The following is a 21,162-nucleotide window of genomic DNA, read 5'->3' as shown; positions in this document are numbered from 1 at the left end:
GTTACAATACACATTATGAATTTAGATTTAGAAAAGACTCAGAAATTGCTTTTCTTTGCATTGAGAACCAGATTCGGTTACAGTTTTAGACTAATTGAATCTAAGCTGTACATTACATATGATTTAAATAGAATATATGAATATTTTTCATGCTTTTTTATTTATTTATTTTTTTTATTTTATTTTATTACCTTAGTGTAGATTAATATTTTTCTGTTCATTTTCTGCATTTTTTTCCTGTATTTTTCAAAGTGCGTTGTTTCCTCCTGTCCGGAAGGGGGCGCAGTTAGTTTCCGCGTCTCCACGCTGTTTCTCAATCAGTGACGTGGATTTTCATTGAGAGGCAGTCTGTGCTGCCTTTGACAACGTAACAGAGCTTCTCCACCAATTTTTCTCGCATTTACTCTTCTGTTTGGCTTTTTTCTGCCCATCGATTGTCAAATTTAACGTAGCTCTTTTCCAGCTTTCGTAACAGGTGAGAAATCACGAAGTTTTCTGGTGTCTGCTAATCAAAACTATCTGCAGTTAAACTATTGATATCTGTTTAAAATCACTTTCATGCCAGGGTTTAATGATCACGATTTTTATTCATTTTCTTTCACCTAGATTTCAGGACAGTCTTAAAAATGAGTAAAAGCAGCAAAGTATTAAACCTGAAGGATAAAATCAGTGGGAATGAAGTGGATCTGAGTCTGAGTAACCTCACAGAGGTGCCAGTCAGAGAGCTCGTAAGTTACTGTCTTTTAAGTATTCAACACTAAAAATGTTAAATATGCACATTGCATACGTGTTCTAACTTTAAACTCAAGGCAGTCTTCTTGTATTGTTTTATAACGTGACGTCTGTATATGCTATAATCTTTCCAACAGGGTTTATTTCCTAAAGCAACTGTTGTGGACTTGTCATGTAACAACATTGTCTCCCTTACTGTGAGTATCAAACACAAAAAAACGTGTGCAGATGCTGCACATTGCGAATTAATATTGCTGTTTTTGAGTGTTAAAGCCTTTTAAAGTATTTTTAAGCCTTCTGTAAACTTTTTTCCCACCTGTAAAGTTGGATTAGATCCAACTCAGCTGTGATCGTTTTCTTTCATGCAGCCAGAGTTCTGCAGCCTGACCCACTTAGTGAAGCTAGATCTGAGTAAAAACCAGCTGACATGTCTACCAGATGACCTAGGCAACCTGGTCCACCTTCAACATCTGGACCTGTACAACAACAAGCTGACGGTGCTGCCTGTCAGCTTCTCTCAGCTCAAGGTGGGCAATCCTGTTATGTTTACACACACACCTGCTCTTGTACCATCAACCCTGCATGTTTATATCAGGACTGTTGTGGTTAAGCCTGTGTGTATGTGTGTATGTGTGTGTGTGCTCAGAGCCTAAAGTGGTTGGATCTGAAAGACAACCCTTTGGAGCCCGCTTTGGCCAAAGCAGCAGGAGACTGTCTGGATGAGAAGCAATGCAAACAGTGTGCCTCCAAGGTGAGACACACTGATCAGCTGATTCACATGGAAACTTAAAGCAGAGACACACTAAACTAGAAGTTGTGTTTTTCAGGTTCTGCAGCACATGAGAGCAATTCAGGATGAGGTTGATCGCGCACGAGAGAAGCGGCTTTTGAGGGAAAAAGGTGAGTTTCTGGAAACAGTTTACAGAATCTAACTTCAAAACTTTTATTCAAAATTTATGACAATAACTCAAAGAAACAAAAACTAAATCTTGCAAATGGGTACCATTCTGAGGATCACAGGGGATACAGTTGTGCCCATATTCATTCACACCCTCTCATTAAAGAAAACAAAGAAACAGCTGCCTGTAAAATGAGCTGAAATTGACTAAAGTAATAATAAATAAAAATGTTATGAAAATCATGACATTATTTTCTAATTCTGGTTCAATTGAAATATTTTTTTTAAAAGCAAACAAATAAGATAATTTCTTACATATTACATAATTCATAAACTAATATTTTGTTGAACAATCCTGTAATGTTTCCGCTCCAGTCAGGTGTTTTCTGTTCCTCTCAGTCAGACTTCTGCACCTGTTGACAGGTATTTTGTCCCACTGTTCAACAGAAAAGTGCTCTAATTTGTCCAGGACCAATTTGTTTGTTGTTTTTTTTTCTTTCTTCAACTCAGTTAAATGAAAAAAAACTGTGTCTTATATTACTAAATTATATTTTTGCACATTTTTAGTTCTTGTTCCTTTTTTTAGTCTCCGGTTATTTGAGTGACTGTTGTTAAATTCAGCCTTTTCTTTAATGAAAGAGGATGAATACATATGAGCACAACTGTATTTTAGGATTAATAACCTGTTGAGGCTTAATTTGATTGAGTAAATTAGCTCGAAGCGCGTCTTGCTACTCTGTTTTTAGAGCAACTCTGTAACACCTGCCCACAGATGAAAAATTGGCCTGTATTTCTGCTCAAAGCTCCACTCAGGTCACAGAATGGATTCCACAGCTGCCAGTCACACTGTGGTGTTTGGGTTCACAAGATTGTTGGGTCAGCTATCAGTCTTTTAAGAGAGATATCTGCTTTTAAAGGCATTATATCAACTTTTGTCACTGTCATGATCCAATCAGTGCTAAAGAATGCTTAGCATAGAGTTTTTCCAGTATGCAACTTTCAGTCTGAAGTCATGTTAACGTTAATAAGTGGAAATCTGTAGTGATATGAGGAAAAGATGGGTTCCCCTCCAATTCATTTTCATAAAAAAAGTATCACTAGTGGAAAAGTAAAAAAGTTGAAGTAATGTAACTGTTGTATTTTGGGGGGATTCATCATTAATTTAAATTAGAAAAATCTTAAGTCATCTTTTTATAGTTATCCTCGTCCTTATTGTTTTCAGTCTGTATTATCATTCACTGTTACTGTTGGATGATGAAATCTAAATTGAGCTCCTCTTCAGGACATTTTAATGGATTATTTAAAATATGTCATTTGAATGAAAAGATTTTTTTTTTTTAAAGAAAGAACTTTAATGTGACCATCGAGAAGGGTGAGGACAAACTAAAATGGAAGATTGTATTACTACCGATAGAGGACCATTGAATAAAATGAATAAATACTTTAGGCCATATGAGGCTTAAAAAGGAAATAGTGTTTGGTATGTTTTTAACCTGGATCCCGACCACTGTCTGTCTTTTTTCACGACTTTCTCTTGATTCGGTAACTAATTTACCGTTAAAACCCGGGGTGGGAAATCAAATTAATAAATTGAATATCGGGATTTATTACTTCACAATTTTAAAATTGATTTTTTTTTTCATAAAATAATAGATTTTTGTCAAATAAATAAAAATATATTCTATAAAAAATTTCGTCATTTTTATTGTTTTTATTGATGTTTTTACTTGTCTTCTTGGGCATCATGGCAGCAGAATGATGGTCTGGCTACTGTGTTGTTTTTTTCCTAATTAAAATCAAGAAAAATGACGGGCAAATTAAAGTTTTGTAGATTTTTTTTGTTTGTTTTTAGTCTACAAAAATCAGCAATGTCAAAGAATCGTGAGAATTGCAATTTAAATCATATTGGCACCAACAAAAATCTGAATCAAATTGAATCGGGACAAAAGCATATCGTCACAGTCCTAGTTAACATTTATAAATCATTTACAACAAGTTTAATCTGCTTGGAATCACAAAATTTCAGATCAATTAATCCAATATTCCTGTATGATATATCAGTACTCATGTTTTGATCAAAACGGTTTAAAAGTGCAGTTGTAATTCATCAGCATTAAGATTCAGTTTTCTCCAAAGGGTTTATCATGTGTGGAGAAGAGGACATAATTTATCTGATTTATTTAGGGTTACTCTGAAAAGAAGAGTTTGAGGTAAACACTTCTGATTTAAACATGTTTGGTTTTGTTTTTCTTCCATCAGAGCTGGAGAAGAAGCGGGAGGCTAGGCAGCGGGAGCGGGAAGCCAGAGAGCGGGAGGCTCGTAAACGGGAGAAGGCAGAAGAGAAGGAGAAGAGGAGGAAGGAGTACGCCGCTCAAATGGCAGCCGTGGCTGCACAGGAACAACAGAAGAAGAAGAGTGAGGAGAAGAAGAAGAAAAACGGACAGGCTGCAGGTGAGATTAAAGGACAGTCCTGCTTTGCTTCCTGGATTTAATATTTTTCAGTTTAAAGCCTCGCTTAATGAAATGAAAAGAAAAATACTTTATTAATTACAAAGGGAAATTCAAAATTGTAGTATATACTAATTAATTAATGTCAAACATTTGTCTCATCTCAGCAGATAAAAAGGTGGTTGTGGAACCGGCACCTAAACCGCGGCGCTCTCTCATTGGCCGCATGTTTAAGCTCCTCCTCCTGTTGATGCTGGGATTGGCTGGAGTTGCTGCCGCTTGCCGGCTGACTGACCTGCAGAAGGAGCCCGTCTGCGTGCCGATCAACGCCGCCATCGATGACAGCCTATCATGGGCGAAAGTGCAGGAGGGTGTGATCAGACAGCTGGTGCATAATCTGTCATCTGCCGCTAAAGAGCTTCTTGAATCAACACAAACGTCTAAGAACTAAACACATATGCCTCTATCAGAGCCCGGAGGTGCCAGTTTTCCACTCTAACCTGTGGATCCTGGGATATTTTGTTTGGTTTTTTTTGGGGGTTTTTTTTTACATGCAGGAATCATCTAAATGGGCAGCCCTGCTTCCTCTCGCTGTTTGTGGTGCAGAGAGGTCAATGTCTGTATGGATAGACGCGTCGGGGAACAATGTGTTAAAAGCATTTTTAAATTCCTATGGAATTGTTTTCACTCTTGTACCCTCTTTGTACAACAGCTTGTTTTTAAGAATTAATCACTTGAAACGTCTCCCTGTCAGCTGTGTTTTGACCAGCAGTCGTCTGTTTTACAGGTGTGTTACCTGGAGCGAGAGATGTTCAGGGAAATGTCATGTGGTCATGTCACATGTTTGCTGCCAGTCAGACGTGCGTCTGCCAGAATTAGATGTGGCAATCTGAGCATGTGCAAGAAAAAAAAGGCTTTATTTTCATCATTGAATGTGTCAAACATCACAGCTGATACTTTGTCTGGAAAGCGAACAAGAGGCGAGCGGGGGGAAAAAAACCGAAACAGGCACATAACACCGAACCAGACGGCAAAATGACCAAGTCACTACACTATACAAGTTTCATATGATCAGGTTTAAAAGAATCAAATCAGTTATTTATATTATTAATCGGTTCAAATGATCAGCTTTCTTGAACAAGACAAAGATAAAGGATGTGATTTAGATCCAGAAATGCTTTATTGTGCACCTCCATAACGTTGACAGTTTTTCCAGTGTGGCTGAATTTGAAAAAAACTAAAAATAATCACTTGATAAATTCATATAAAACCTTTCATTTTTGTCATTATTATTATTGACAAACTTAAATGGTTGTTGGTCTTTAAAATCTTAGATTTTTAAGACTTTAATGTGTCATTATTATTATTATGATTTATTATATTATATATTATTATTATTGTTACTGGTTTACTGGTATCATCATACATTTTTCCAGTTATTTGTATTTCTGAGGAAAGAGGGGCTTCTGAAACTGAATCTAAATCCTGTTTCATCAAGTTAGTTTCTGGGTTCCATGTTACCAACACTGCATGGAAACCTGTCGCCGTGTTGATGGGAAAATGCAACCAAAAAAACCAAAACACACCAGCAAAACTTTCCACAATCATATTTTATTTTTCTTCCACCAGTCCTCTGCTGACAATAAAACAACACGTGATACTGGACTCATGATCTGAAATGCCTTTCTCCTTGCAAGTTGAAAAAAAATTGCATTTGCTTATTTGGTTCTTGCACAGCTTTGTCTGCGCTCAAACCATGTGAACATCATTAAATGGTTATGCACTGCAAGACTTACTGTTTGTTTTTATTGTGTGTCAAGACAAATTGTGTGTCTGTGACAAATGAGTGAAGCTGGTTTTTGACAGTTGTATGGGTCGTTTTGTTGTAACATACGATTTAATTAGATGAAACACAAAGGTTAACCCTTGTATTATGTTGGAAAAAAAATCACATTGATTATGTTGCGGGTCATTTTGACCCACACTGTGTAAATCTACTCCTAAATTTAAAAAAAAATCCAGTTCCACCAATAACTTCTTTCAGATCATGTAAATGTTTAGAACAGAGACATTCAATACAATCTTTTAACTAGAACACCATATTTAAGAACTATTTTTATTTTTCCCTATTCACAAATACATTTAAATATTTTGGATTGTACAGGATTTAAACAAAGGAAACATTAAATAAAATGAAAATATATATTTTACTTTATTCTCTAAAGGGAAAACTGATTTTCTTTTTAAAGTTGATATTATACAACAATAAATTAATTAATGGATCGCTTATTTCAGATGTGTATGGATCCAGAAAATTTTAGCTTTACATGAAGATGATGGCAAACAAAAACGCAGAATTTTTATTTATTTTGGTCCTGTAACATTTTTTCTTTTAGACAACTAAAAAGTAAATGTCCAAAATGTTTATTCATTATCTAATTTCTTGTGTTACAGTCTTACAGCTGATCAACATATTATGTAGAAAAAGGTAATAATTTGCATTTGAATCAACATTTAAAACAAACATATGTCTGTCTGGTGCAGAAACGTGATATTTCATAAAGTTTATGAACTTGACACAACAACTAGGGGAAATTTTTTTGGTGGATTTCTTTATCATAACCATGTTTTTCAGCAATAAAACTTGTACTGTTGTAGCCAATTTCAGTGATATCAAGATGATTAACTGCAACCAGTGGCAATCACATGGGGAACAAACTACAGCGTGGGACTGAATTGAGTGAGGTTCATCAAAGGCTACAGGTCTGCCAGTACTTCTAGCCTTTACCCAATTAAACTATTCTGGGATCATCTTGGGAGAGCTGGTTATGCCAGACCATTCAACAAAAGAATGGAGGGTCTTAAATATATGTGTATATATATATATATATATATATATATATATATATATATATATATATATATATATATATATACATATATATATACACACACTACTCACAAAAAGTTAGGGATATTTGGCTTTCAGGTGAAATTTCACAACAAGCCTAAAATGTGTTTGTGTGTGTGTATATATATATATATATATATATATATATATATATATATATATATATATATATATATACATATATATATGTGTATGTATCTTTGCTCCAAATGTCAAAATGAGTCATATTATGGATAGCAAGGACAGCAAGCATATCTCTGCTGTGTGGTCACAGTGCTAACCATTAAGCTACTGTGCCCCATGTTATTCATTCTTTTGTTAGACATATTAAATATCTTCATGGCAATATTTTGATTGATTAAATCCATGAATTTATTTGATTACCTGTTTTACTCCGAATCTACAAAATGAGTATGTAGAAAAAATCATGACATGTTGGTACCCATGTGTACCCTTACAACAAGAGAGGAACAATGTGTCTGTGGTGATTTGATGAGTGATATAGCTAAAGATAATATCCATAATTATTATAAAAAATAAAAGGAGAACAAACCAATTATAAAGAAAAAAAAGGGGTTTCCAAATACACACAAAAACATCAGTATCATTAAAAGGTGTTGTTTTTTTGTTTTTTTTTTTAATAAAGTGTTTATCTCTTGGATATGAAAACTAAGAGATAATTCTTATTAATATAATATTCTCTGATTGACATCAACATAACTGAATTATCACATCAGATCCCATCAGATGACACATTTTGTGTGAAGAATCAGATCCGTTTCCTGATTATCATCACTGCTACGAACATGAATGAATCAACAACAGAATGAACTCATTTGGCTGAAACATGAGACCATAAACTGTCTATCATGGCAGCAAAATAAGTGTTAGTGAGCCAGATACCACAGTCAGCATTAGTCTGATTAGGGTTCCATCCAATATGTTGACTCTAGATGGAAAATTACAGCAGATTTTTAAAGAAGTTTTGTCATTTGAGAAGCATGCAAAGGGGAAAATTTTTAGTCTTACACCTACTCTCAGGTAGTATGAGAGAATAAGGTAAATATGAAGCCTAAAATGTCCTGATGGAGCACAAAGATAACAGACCTCAGCATCTCTGATTCTACTGTTTGGATTTGTTCGGTTGTACCATAGATACATTTTTAATGCATCCAATAAACATGAGCACTGATGTTTATGAGAGCCTGCTATATAGCAGGCATTAGAGCAATGAAACCTCAGTATCTGAGGGTAACCTTTACCTCCAGCCTTTATAACAGGAAGATTAGGCGAAATGCTCCAGAGTAAAGAGGCAATTAGGAGAAATATGAGCCAAATATGTTTGTTGTAATGCACAAGAGATGTGTTGCAATCTAATTACTGTCTGTCCCTGAGAGGATAAAAACACTCTTTCCAACAAGATTTATTATTAAATGCCAATTAGAGCACTGACAAATTCTTACTACACCAAAACTTTTAAGCCTGAAATAAGATGCTTACTGCTGTTGAATGCTTTTTATCTCAGTGCCTGTTCTTTCTGCTTTCTTACATATAACTGTTCAGACTGTGTTGTGTTCATGTCCTAAGGCAATCTTTAATCTTTATATTGCCTGGAGAAGGGGAAATCATGAATGTATTTAAACATGAACAAATATAAAGAGTTTGTGTATTTCTAACATGACTGGAAGTCAATATTTGGTTTGATCCCCTTAATTCTTCCACCACGGCCTAAAAAGTTCTCACATAGGCTTTCTTGTCATTTAATTAGCATCCAGTGATAAGTCTCCAGACTGCTTTATGTTATGTTCTGTCAAGATCTGCATACTAAGGAGGATTCATCACTCCATGTGACCTGCTGGCACTGATTTTCAGTCCAGTTCTTGTGCCATTTGGTAGGACTGTGACAATATGCTTTTGTCCTGATTCAGTTCAATTCCAACTTTTTGGGTGCCAATTCAACTTAAATTGCAATCCGCACAATGCTTTGCTATTGCTGATTTATGTGGACTTAAAAAAAAAAAAAAAAAAAAAAAAAAAAAAAAAATATATATATATATATATATATATATATATATATATATATATATATATGTATATATATATATATATATATATATATATATATATATATATATATATATATATATATATATATGTATATATATAATAACACTGATATATCATACAGGAACAATGGATTGATTGATTTGGCATTTTGTGATTCAACCCAGATAAAACTTGTAAATTATTTATAAATGTTTTCACTGTGACGATATGCTTTTGTCCTGATTCAATTCGATTCAGATTTTTTTTTGGTGCCAATATGATTTAAATTGCAATTCTCACGATTCTTTGATATTGCTGATTTTTGTAGACTAAAAACAAACAAAAAAAATCTACAAAACTTTATTTTGCTCATTATTTTTCTTAATTTCAATTAGGAAAAAAACAACACAGTAGCCAGAACATCACTGTCCTGCTATAATGCCCAAGAAGACAAGTAAAAAGATCAATAAAAATGACAAAATTTTATAATGGATTTCTTTTTTTAATTGATTTTTTAAACAAAAAAAAATTAAAACTGTTAAGCAAAAAATCCTATTATTTGATGTCCCACTCCTAGCATTTGGCATATTTCTGCCTTTTCCGTTTCCCTTTCTTAAGAATGGCTTCTTCATAGCTTTCCTTGCATGGACAGGTTTCCTGATGTGACTTTAGCAAACAGTATCTGGATTAACTGAAGGCTTAACTCTTTGGGAATCACATTGTTGATGCAAATGTAGTGTCTACTGTATTCATGTCAAACTGTTTTCTTTGTTTTTTTTAACAATGCATCTAAATAAATGGGAATAAACTGTGTCATCAGGATGCTAGTAAAACCCATGCATAAGGATACAATTTGATATATATATCATCCTTTGAGTTATGTGCTTCTTTGTGCTTGAATGAGTCATAGAACTGTGTTCAGTAACTTTTTCAAAGAAAGGAAAAGAAATCCTTAAAATAAAAGCACTGGACTAAAATGAATGAAAAAACAGGGAAGTTTAAAGATCGTTTCAGATAGCCTAGAAAACTTCTGCTTGAGAAAGTCTGGCTGCTTGGAAACCAAATATACAACTACAATGGGTACTAAAGTAATTTGCAGAGTACTGTATCTTAAGTACAGCTAAAGGTTGGCGGTTCAAGACCTGTTCACCTATGCTGCAGCCCCGAGGGGGATACAAGTGTTGTCTGAGGGACGGTTGCAAGTCCAAAGGACTGTGTCAGGAAGGCATCCAGCATCAAACATGTCAAAGTAAAACCGTGAGATCAGGTCTTCCATACAGGCTCGGGAGTTGGAAGAAGATGGTTCACTGCAACGACCCCTTCAGGTGGAAAATCCGAAAGCAAACTGTATCTTCAACACGAAGAACAAATGATGGAGCAGTTTTATTGTGTGATGGCGTACAAGAGAAAAAGTATATTTTATGTATATTTTGTCTTTGCCCGTGCCCGAATATTTTGTTAATAAAAAGTTTCTTTTTTTTTTTTTTTAACTTTTTATTTGCATTTTTAAACACATAACTAACAGAATGTGTTACCAGAGACAAGTGACCAAAAAGAGAGAGAAAATAAGCAGGTATTTAAATTTAAAAAAAAAAAAAACACACACAAAACAACAGGATTCACCTATAGTCAGGGCTCATTTTCCACACTGCGAAGTGATATTAACAACCTGTATAGTTTACATCATCAAGTATTCAATAACCATATGCCATCTCCGGTTATAAATGTCCATTTTCATTTGTAGTGATGCCATCATTCGTTCCATTACACACACCTGTTTCAACTTTTGTTTCCATTCAGTTACAGTTGGTGTTTTAACATTCTTCCAATTCAAAGTTATAATCTTCTTTGCAACCAGTATTAACATATGTAGTATATAACTTTGGTCAGCATTGAAAAGGTCGACCGGCATTACACCAAGAAGGTAAAACAGAGTATTTGAAGGGATTTCGCTTTTTAAAATGTTTTCAATTTCATCTTTGATTTTTTTCCAATACTCAATTATCATTGGGCAGTCCCAAAATATATGTGTATGATCCCCTATTTTGCTGCACTGTCTCCAACACAAAGATGCTGAGGGGTTTTTAACAAAATTAGAAATGACCATTGGAGTATGAAAGTATCTGATTTTTAGTTTCCAATCAAATTCTTTCCACTGCTGACCAGTGATACCTTTAAATAAAAAGTTTCTTAAATCCTGACTCAGAGGTCATGCTTTACAAGCTCCATGTTCCAGCTTTCAGCTCATTGAAGCGAAGACTTGCATCACGATTTCAGGTATTTATGAGGCGAGAGTCCAGCTGAGCGCGACGCATCAGTGCAAAACCGGCTTGTTTCTGTTGCTGCAGGTTTGTCTGTAGTCTCTCTCTTTCATGTGAGCCCCATCATCCTGCAGCTTCGTCCGAATGGACTCATCCACCATCAACTCAAGGGTCACTTCTTTAAACACCTTACACACCGACACCTGCGATACACACCGCTGTATGATTCACATTTCTTAGCCTAGCTACAGTTGTGCTCATCTTTATTCATACCCTTTCACTAAAGAAGGAAAAAAACAGCTGTCTATAAAATAAGCTGAAATTGACGAAAATAATAATAAATAAAAATTTTATGAAAATCATGACATTATTTTCTAATTCTGGTTCAATAGAAATATTTTTTTTTTAAAAACAAACAAATAAGATAATTTATTACATATTACATCAGTCATAAACTAATATTGTGTTGAACAATCCTTTAATGTTTCCGCTGCAGTCAGGTGTTTTCTGTTCCTCTCAGTCAGACTTCTGCACCTGTTGACAGGTATTTTGTCCCACTGTTCAACAGAAAAGTGCTCTAATTTGTCCAGGACACATTTGTTTGTTTGGTTTTTTTTTTCTTTCTTCGACTCAATTAAATGAAAAAACAGTGTCTTATAATACTAAATTATACTGTTGCAAATTTTTAGTTATTGTTCCTTTTATAAGTCTCCAGTTATTTGAGTGACTGTTGTTAAATTCAGCCTTTTCTTTAATAAAAGGGTATGAATACATATGAGCACAACTGTATGTCACATGAGATAACGTGCGGGTCTTACCTCCTGGAACTGCAGCTTCTTGAACATGGCGATGCTGATCTGGTTGTCCAGCCCAATTTTTGCTTGAAACTTTCTGATCCCAAGTTTGGTGACTCCTGGTAAAAGTCACATTTTATAAATTAGTGCATATAGCAGCCTTTTTTTCTACTTCAAACTACATAAAACCTCTAGGTTGAGAATTTAACCATAATAACAGGTAATATTAAGCTATTTAAAGGAAGTAAAGTGAGACATCTGTTTCAGTGTAGTCATTTTTCTTATTTGACATTGGCGCAACGATCTTCGTCAAGAAGACATGGTACAATTTAGGAGCTAATATTTCAATAAAAACACATTTTTTTTGATTGGCTGCTCACCGTAGCACATCATCATGCGCGCCACTTCCTTTCCGATGCCCTTTCCTCTGTAACTTGGCTCTGTTAAAAACAAAGGATAGAAGGATAAACCACTGAGCTTTTGTGATAAAATTATTTTTTAACATAAAATAATTATAAACAACATTTAAGATGAGGACAGAAATGTGGCATGTCACCTGCTACCATGATCTCCAGCTCTGCCAGGGATAGGTCTGTGGGGTCTGTCAGGAAGATGTTGACGTCTCCCACCATGCACTGCTCCTCCTCCACACTGGGATCATCCCACTGCTGCTTGTCCAAGATGATGAAGGTGCATTCTGGAAAGGTAGAATTTAAAGGCTGTGCATGACTTCAGGATCTACAGGGCAAAGCCTGAACGTAACTGATTAATCTTAAATTATTAAAGGTTGAAAGTTTGATTCTGTTCAAAGGGAAACTCATGACCCCATACTGTCATTATCTTCCCTCCAGCTCCTCTGCATGTCATACTCCTGCTCCAGGGTCAGCGGCTCTGAAGCGGTCAGCTGCTGCAGCTCAGGAGACTTCATCCACTCATGATATCTAATGGGAAAAGATGGATTCACAAGCTTAACTTAAAACTATATCCTGAAGCTAAAGAACTTCAGTCTGAGTTGTTTTGATTTACAAAATGATCAATGTATTGTTATCTATGTTAAATCAACAGATGAATCCATAATTAAAAGAAAAGCCTGATAATTGGAAAACTCCATTGTCTGCAACAACAAAACACTTCATTCATTTTCATGTATTCTTGTAGTACGAACTGAAGACTGTCAAACTGATTTAGATGTAGAGATAAATAGTTGGTTTTGACTCGATGTATAATGTTATGAACTGTAATAAGAGGAGATGATAATGATGAAAAGAGGATCTCAGCTGAGAATGGATGAAATAAATAAGCAGAGGAGACAAACAGTGGAAAACAGTATGGTTAATCGTGGAGATACCTGGGCACGTGCTCTGCGTTATAAGGAACCAACACGACTTTATATCCCTCCAGTAAAATATTCTCATTAATTTTCATGGTAGTAAACCAGGTGCAAGCTCAGACTCGTGCACTGTTGGTTCACAGTGAACTTCCGCCCTCAGACTCGACGGTCCAAACTGCGGCTGCGCGCAGCCTTGTAAAGGCGAGAGGCGCCACCTGCTGGACATTACTAGGAAGTGAGGAAGTACATAATACTGTTATGTTTTGTTTTTTAAATGATCAATTTCTTCATATTTGTGCTTGAATAACAAAGCGATTATTTAAAAGGAGACCAAAAATCACTCACCACAAAAATAACACAGAAGTTAAAATGGTATGGCTGAAAATCCTTGGATAAATATAAACCTAAAAATCACCTTTAAACAAATGATTTTCTCAATCAGAAAGACAGAGAGGGGAAACTCTTTTAAAAGTTTTTTTTTATTTTATTTTAAATTTCATTTTAATTCTTTCAAGATGAAAAAGTTTATTTCATTTGATAAAAACAGACTCTAGAACAGAAGGACATTACTTTTGACATTTTTTTTTTTTTTTTTTTTTTTTTTTTTTTTTTTTTGGATATTGATGCTGAAGCCTTTGGACAAATATTGAAACTTTTATTTGTATACTAAAGATTCACAATATAGAACAGGGTACAAACCATATGACAAACTGATATGTTGTTAGATTAACTTCAACTGACATAAATCCTAGTAAAGAGATCAGATGGAACATCTGTCATGTATAACAATTGATCAGCAACTGAAATAGAGTAAAAATCATAAACAACTCCTGCAAAGGTTTTATAATAATGCTGCACCCTATTTTGACTTTTTTCTTGAACTGAAATGTCAATTTTTTTCTGACCAACCAGTAAAAATACATTCCTGAATTTACAGGACGTTTTTTCTGCCCTCTGATTTTATTTGTGTAAATATACAAAATTGTTGATGGAGAATTGATGCATGACAGACATCAACATCCATGACATTGTAATAGTAACTTTGTAAGTAAACAGATTATTATTATACTATTTTAGATCATCATGTTTTTATTCACAAGATACTTTTAAAACCAATATTTTCTCTTCTTGACGTTTTTACAAACTTGTGAGGTAAATTTCTGGCTTTTGAATTGCTGAACTCCCTACTAAGTTTGTCCATCCCTGAGAACAAGACGGGAAATGGTGCAGCGAAGCAGTGGCTCTGAGTCCCTTTGTGCCATCAATTGACATGTATAGAGAATAGTAAATAGGATTAACTTTTACAAATAACAGAAAAATCAGGCATTTTTGTTGGCAAATATTTGGCATTTGGCTCTGACTGTCTACAGCTTGTGAGTTCAACTCAGGAGTTATGTTGCCCGACCCAGTCCGTGCCATAGTTTGACCGGCTCCTGTGCCTTGTTGATCATGTCCATCCAGTGCTGCAGCTGAAGACCCCTGGCATACATAAAGGGACCCACCACTAGCACTCCCAGCAGGGATGGAGGCTCTGGGAGCAAAGCAAAGACCGAAGAAGAAAGCAGATTTCTGTTAAAGTTCCTTGATTTGATAAAAAACAGCACAAAAATAAATATCAACTGGAAAATATTCAATACTGTAATCCCTCCAACTGCCATTAAAATAAATAGAAAGAATAATTACTGAGCAAATGCATATTTCTCCTGTATGAATTCAGAAAACAAATGTTTTATTAAGAGTTTGTGCAGTTAATAAACAGATTTCTGGGTGTTTGGGAAAACTGTTCACCTGAGCAGCTGCCATTTGGTTGTTGCAGCTCAAACCTCAGACAGGCCTCATCTAAGTTCTGCGGTCGTAATTTAAAAGTCATCCTGTAATTGAAGAGGGGGTCCTTTTCTCCTTTCACCACACAGCTACGCTTCGACTTCACCACCTGAGTGTGTATCTGTAAGCTCACCTGGACACACATACCTGGGAAACACAGATAAATGCTGCGATACTTCGCGGAAGTTTGTTATTAGTCAGATTAGTCATATTTAACTTCCTTTGTTTGCAGTTGAACAGTGTGCTGTTTGATGTGTCCTCAAGTTTTCATCGGAAATTACTCATACCTGCATCTGTGAGCAGCTGAAGACCTCGAGCTCTCAAAACCACCACTGAGAGGCGCTGCAGAGACGAACTGTAGCTGAGGGATATCAGAATATCCCCCAGCTCTGAGCACTAAGAGATCAGACAGAACTATCAAGAGCTGCTGTGACCACTTTCTGGCACATGTGCACATGTTTGTACCTGTTTATCTTCCTCTGGCTCCAGATCTCTCCATAGTACCCTGCCTGCCTGACCAAGCTCTCCCTCAAGCGGAAACAGCACCCTGCCTACGGCATGTCGTCTACCGTCTTGTTCCACACTCAGCACACACATGCTCAGGGTGCTCTGATGAACATACACTCCAGAAGTCTGTGCAGATGATGTCATGAGAAACAATAAACATTTGAGCAAATTTGTTGTCCATTGGTCAGCAAACTTTGATATCCTCACCTGGAAAACAAAGCAGTCGTTAAACTCTGGGTCGGGCCCCGTTCCTCGGGCCTTCGCCTGGCGGGGCCTCCTGTCATCAGGAAGAAGCCTGAGCTCCACCAGGGTAATATTGCCATGAAAGCTTGGAAGGAGGTTGCTTAGGCGGAGCAAAGAGACCATGAGCTGCTCGCTGCGGTGTCGGTATTCCACAGAGAAACACAGACGCGTGGCCATGCCTGGAGGGGGGGCCACCACCTCGTTCAGAGGAGCTGCGGGGTAAAGACCAGCCAGCACTGACCCCACCGGGTACCAACCTGAGAAAAACAAATCATTTTGGAGAACTGAACAATTTGAAAAGGTTTTGATATGATTAAAATGTATCATTTGCCCATGGAGTGACAATGTATTGATCAGATGGTCCCTCCCCTTCCACAACTTTACTGAAACTGAAATCTCTAAAGAACTTGTTGGATGGTGATGCGGCATCATCGTCACCGTAACCATCACTGATGCCATTTGTTGTCCAAAACTCATCTTTGTGGATGCAAAACAGAAATGAAAGAGTTGTTGCTTGACTGGATCAGCTGGTGGGATGTTCTTCTGGGAGTAGGCACAAGAAAACTACGTAAACCTAAAGAAATTAAATTAACACCAACAAATTTCAAGTGCAAATGACTATGTAGGTTTTAAACTTTGTGTTTACATGTAAAATGCATAAAAAAGCTTTAGATGTTTTGCAATTCTTACAATTCTATCTATCTATCTATCTATCTATCTATCTATCTATCTATCTATCTATCTATCTATCTATCTATCTATCTATCTATCTATCTATCTATCTATCTATCTATCTATCTATCTATCTATCTATCTATCTATCTGTCTGTCTGTCTGTCTGTCTATCTATCTATCTATCTATCTATCTATATATGTGTATATACACTACTCACAAAAAGTTAGGGATATTTGGCTTTCAGGTGAAATTTATGGAAAATGCAATATGTTCATGCTACAGTGATATAATATCATAAAAGTAAGACATTTAAGTAGAAGGATGCACTACTGATTTCCTCATCTCAAAAAATTCATTCAACACAAAAGGTAACAACAATGGTAGTTACACCACAACAAAAAATTTGAACGTCTCAATATCTCGTCATGTGCCCTTGAGCATCAATTACAGCTTGACAACGACGTCTCATGCTGTTCACAAGGCAACTTATTGCCTGCTGAGGCATGGCATCCCACTCTTCTTGAAGGGCAGCCCTCAGGTCATTGAGGTTCTGGGGTGCAGGGTCTCGAGCCTCTACACGACGGCTCAGCTGATCCCACAGGTTTTCAATGGGATTCAGGTCTGGAGAGAGTGCAGGCCATTCCATTTGAGGTACACCAGTCTCCAACAGCCGTTCCATGATGATGCGGCCTCGATGAGGAGGAGCATTGTCGTCCATGAAGATGGAATTAGGCCTGTGCTGTTCATGTAGGGGCACAATCACTGGATTAATGATGTTATTCAGGTAGTATGGGCTTGTCACTGTACCATTCACAAAGTGTAGGGCAGTTCTGTACCAAGTGGACACCCCTGCCCACACTGTAACACCGCCACCACCAAAAGCTCGCCTGGTGACAACAGTGGCTGATGCATAGCGCTCTCCCTGACGTCTCCAACATCGTTGCCGGCCATCATTTCCGCTCAGTGTGAATCGACTTTCATCAGAGAACAGCACTGAGGCCCACTGGTTCCTCGTCCAGCGTAAATGCTCCCTGGCCCATGCAAGACGATGATGCCTGTGCCTGGTGGTGTGGTCAGGTATCCGTGCAGGTTGTCTAGCACGCAGACCACGCTGATGGAAACGGTTTCGAATGGTCTGACGTGACACTTGGGTGCCTCTCACCTCTCTTAAACGTGCCTGGAGTTGAGTGGCATTTATCATCCGGTTTCTCAGGGCAGTGTTCACAATGTAGCGTTCATCAGCACGGGATGTGGCCAAAGGACGTCCACTTCTAGGCCTTTCTGTGACTCTTCCAGTCTCTCCATATCTCTGTTGCAACCTGCTGATGACACTCTGTGACACTCCAAGCTCAGTGGCCACTTCTGTCTGAGAACGTCCTGTTTGAAGCATCGCAATGGCAAGGGACTGTTGTTCCATTGTTAGGTGTCGTCTTGGTCTCATGATGTCAAAATATGAACAGCATGATGAGGACAACTGTTTAAACACCAGCTCTAATTGAACCAGGACATTTATTGGTCAATTCAAGGATCACACACCTGCCGTGATTTTTGCCGTTAAGCTCCTTGTTAGAGAACAGCAACTTGTGCAAAATGTATTGAAACATTTAACAGTTGGACATGTGCATTTAAAAACTTAGAGAAGATCACATTAAGTTCACCTGTACAGGTTTGAATGCATTTTAGGCTTGTTATATATATATATATATATATATATATATATATATATATATATATATATATATATATATATATATATATACATATATATATATATATATATATATATATATATATATATATATATATATATATATATATATATATATATATATATATATATATATATATATATATACATAGATATACATATATATCTATGTATATATATATGTATATATATATTTCAGAGATGACAGTAAAGAGATAAATGGGGAAGAACAGAAACATAATTTATGTTCTTAGTGTACTATGATTGAGAGAGGTTTAGAGTTACAGCTGTATTATTCCAAAATAATATTCATATCAAACATTTGTTTTATGTGCCCACCTCATATATTCTTCACACATACACTGACACTTATAATCACACATCTTAACAGATCTTACTTGTGTTATTATAACTCCAAAGGTTTTCAACTAGGCGTTGCTGTTGTAGAATTATACTTATATCATTTATGGATTTGTGACTTTTTAACAGAAGCCTAAAAACAGACACAGATCTCAAAGAGTTTATCGTTCCTCCTGTTTAAAGCCCTGATAGTTTCAGATTTTCTAAAAACTGTATTTGAGGTGCCTGCAGGTAATAAAAGGAGTTTTATATGAAACAAGTCACTTGGCCAATTCCACAACTGATTTAGCAACTGTTCTTCTTCATATTGTCAGCAAAGCAACCAATTCCAGTTAAAACAAAACCAACAAACGAAAAGCAAAAACAAAATAATAATAACTATTTTAATAAAGGCTACATCCATTCAGTTTTATAAAACTTTTTTGATGGTTTCTATAAAATCTCGTTCTGTGTACGAATTACTGATGGATAAACAGAAAAATATTTAGTCAGAATCCTTTGAATGCAGGTAAACTAATCATTTAGTTTATTGGCTAACTAGCTTTAAAGTTGATGGCAACAACTGCATTTCAGACACCTTAGTGATACAAAACAAACAATAATGACCTACTTCTAACTGAGAGGGACCCACGATGAGCCAGAATGTCCCGCCGGATGTCTGTCTTCACCTCCTCTCCTTCCTCTTTCTCCTCGGTGTCTTCATTTCTGACCTCTCCGTTGTTCCGTGTGATGAAGCGCGGAGGCAAAGTAAAGGGAATTTCACTGGGCCTTTCACACAGAAAAGAAGTTTTAATAAAACCTGAACTGCAGAGTGATTGGCACATGCTTTCTGTGATTCCATGTTTGAGATGTTGCCGTTAGGTCTTAAACTTAATGCAACATCCTCATACACAGATATGAACAACTTGCCCTCTTTTTACATTTCACTTGATCATAGTGTGCTGATGAGGTTCATCCCATGCAGTTCACTGCAAAAACTGAAATCTAAGTAAGATTAAAAATCTTAAATTGAGTACACATATCATTATTTTTTTAAAGGTAAGATAATTCTTAGTTTTTACGCCAGAGAATTCCTCTTGTTTTAAGAATATTTTTTACTTGTTTTGGGAAGTCTTGACAAGCCAAATTTTCTTGTTCTGTTGGCAGATTATCTTATTTTAAGCAACATTTACCTAATTTTTGTATATTTTTTTTCTTGTTTTTTTTTAAGGCTGAGTTTTTGCAGTGTTTAAAAGCTCAGGATTTTCTCTATCTATAAATTTCACTCCTGGAGGAGGTCCATCATTCTAGCAGTTCAATAAAAACGTAATCTTTGTACATATAGAAAGGTAAACATCTATCATTCTTCTTACTGAGTCCAGGAACTCTGAGACACGAGGATCACTGGAGCAGAACATGCTGGTACTGATGGTACTGTGGAGAGCAGTTCCTCATACTGGTTCTGCTCATTTTTCTTCCTCTTCCATAGGCAAAATAACACAAAACTCAGCAGGACTAGCAGCACCAGACCCAGAGAAAGACCAACACTCAACAGCAGCACCTGGTCTGAACAAGGCAACAGATTAAATCACTGTGATCCAAATGCATTGCAAGCAGTAGCTCTTAGTATTCTTTTCTCCTCACCAGCCATGACTAGATAACTTTCAGCTTCAAGACCTGATACCTTTTCTTCTCTGTGACTCAGACAGACTGATTGTCCACAGCAGGAGCTGCAATTTAGGTCTGGTTACTGACACAAAAGTCTCTGGTCGGTGATACCAGCGTGCAGTTAGAGCATGAGACAGCTGGTTAGTTCTCACCTTGTTATGCTGTTATCTGTGGGGCTGGATAAGGAGGGCCCCCAGTTGTCCATGAAATTACATGTCAATGTTCTTATTTCTCCAGAAATGATCTACTTAAAATGTGTTGTGTATAAAATAACATACAGTCATATAGTGGTATGTTATCAGAATTTTTATCACTTAATTTGCTCTATGTCCTTGTGTGTGTGTATGAGTGTGTGGGAAGAGGTTGTGTCTTTATTGTTTTTAAATGTCTTGTTATCTGCTGTTTGTTTTAATCCTTATGACTTGATTTTTTCTTGTAATGCACATTGTGTTGCCCATGGCATGAAAAGTGCTCAAGAAATAAAGTTTAATTTGATTTGATTTGATTTAGAGACAAAAATGACTGATTATTTTTCATTTTTAAACAGCAATAATAAAAATGAGCTTCTTATAACTTCTCTATACGAGATTAATATTAGCCTATTTTGGCAACTCTGTAAATTAAAAACATATGAATTAGCTCTCAATGAAAAATTTATACAAGTTAAACTCAATCATTTATGACTTATAAGATGGTCATTAACTAGCATGATTAATGCTAAGTGTATTGATGATTACTGTAGTATTAAAGCATTTCTGTCATATTGTGACTATGCAG

The 21,162-nt window shown here is 36.2% G+C and overlaps 3 protein-coding genes across 4 annotated transcripts; 1 reads left to right on the top strand and 2 right to left on the bottom strand.

Annotated features, from left to right (window-relative positions):
* The first annotated feature begins 343 nt into the window (after positions 1–343).
* lrrc59 (leucine rich repeat containing 59) lies at positions 344–5,784 on the top strand. 2 transcript variants are annotated; one of them, XM_079260472.1, is made up of 8 exons: positions 344–475; positions 607–728; positions 870–929; positions 1,101–1,259; positions 1,379–1,483; positions 1,560–1,632; positions 3,890–4,081; positions 4,249–5,784. In XM_079260472.1, exons 2-8 carry the CDS (start codon positions 627–629, stop codon positions 4,527–4,529), a joined length of 972 nt encoding a protein of 323 aa, XP_079116598.1. In that variant the 5' UTR covers positions 344–475; positions 607–626; the 3' UTR covers positions 4,530–5,784. The 2 variants fall into 2 exon arrangements, with proteins under 2 accessions (XP_079116598.1, XP_079116597.1); XM_079260471.1 differs by having other exon boundaries at positions 4,246–5,784.
* A 4,802-nt stretch (positions 5,785–10,586) lies between these two features.
* nat9 (N-acetyltransferase 9) lies at positions 10,587–13,571 on the bottom strand. The gene is made up of 6 exons (XM_079261115.1): positions 13,439–13,571; positions 12,922–13,031; positions 12,647–12,787; positions 12,471–12,530; positions 12,115–12,209; positions 10,587–11,499 (listed from the first exon to the last, which is right to left on the bottom strand). Exons 1-6 carry the CDS (start codon positions 13,513–13,515, stop codon positions 11,350–11,352), a joined length of 633 nt encoding a protein of 210 aa, XP_079117241.1. The 5' UTR covers positions 13,516–13,571; the 3' UTR covers positions 10,587–11,349.
* A 1,240-nt stretch (positions 13,572–14,811) lies between these two features.
* On the bottom strand, positions 14,812–20,368 carry syt15 (synaptotagmin XV; the record flags this gene model as incomplete). Its single annotated transcript, XM_079261184.1, has 8 exons — positions 14,812–14,951; positions 15,209–15,391; positions 15,532–15,640; positions 15,710–15,877; positions 15,959–16,251; positions 19,349–19,506; positions 20,091–20,283; positions 20,362–20,368. 8 exons carry the CDS (start codon positions 20,366–20,368, stop codon positions 14,812–14,814), a joined length of 1,251 nt encoding a protein of 416 aa, XP_079117310.1.
* Positions 20,369–21,162: the final 794 nt, after the last annotated feature.

Source organism: Telmatherina bonti (genome assembly GCF_933228915.1).
Source record: "Telmatherina bonti genome assembly, chromosome: 21".
Taxonomy (NCBI): Eukaryota; Metazoa; Chordata; class Actinopteri; order Atheriniformes; family Telmatherinidae; genus Telmatherina; species Telmatherina bonti.
Note: the sequence above shows the minus strand (reverse complement) of the source record. Positions and strands in the feature narration are given on the sequence as shown.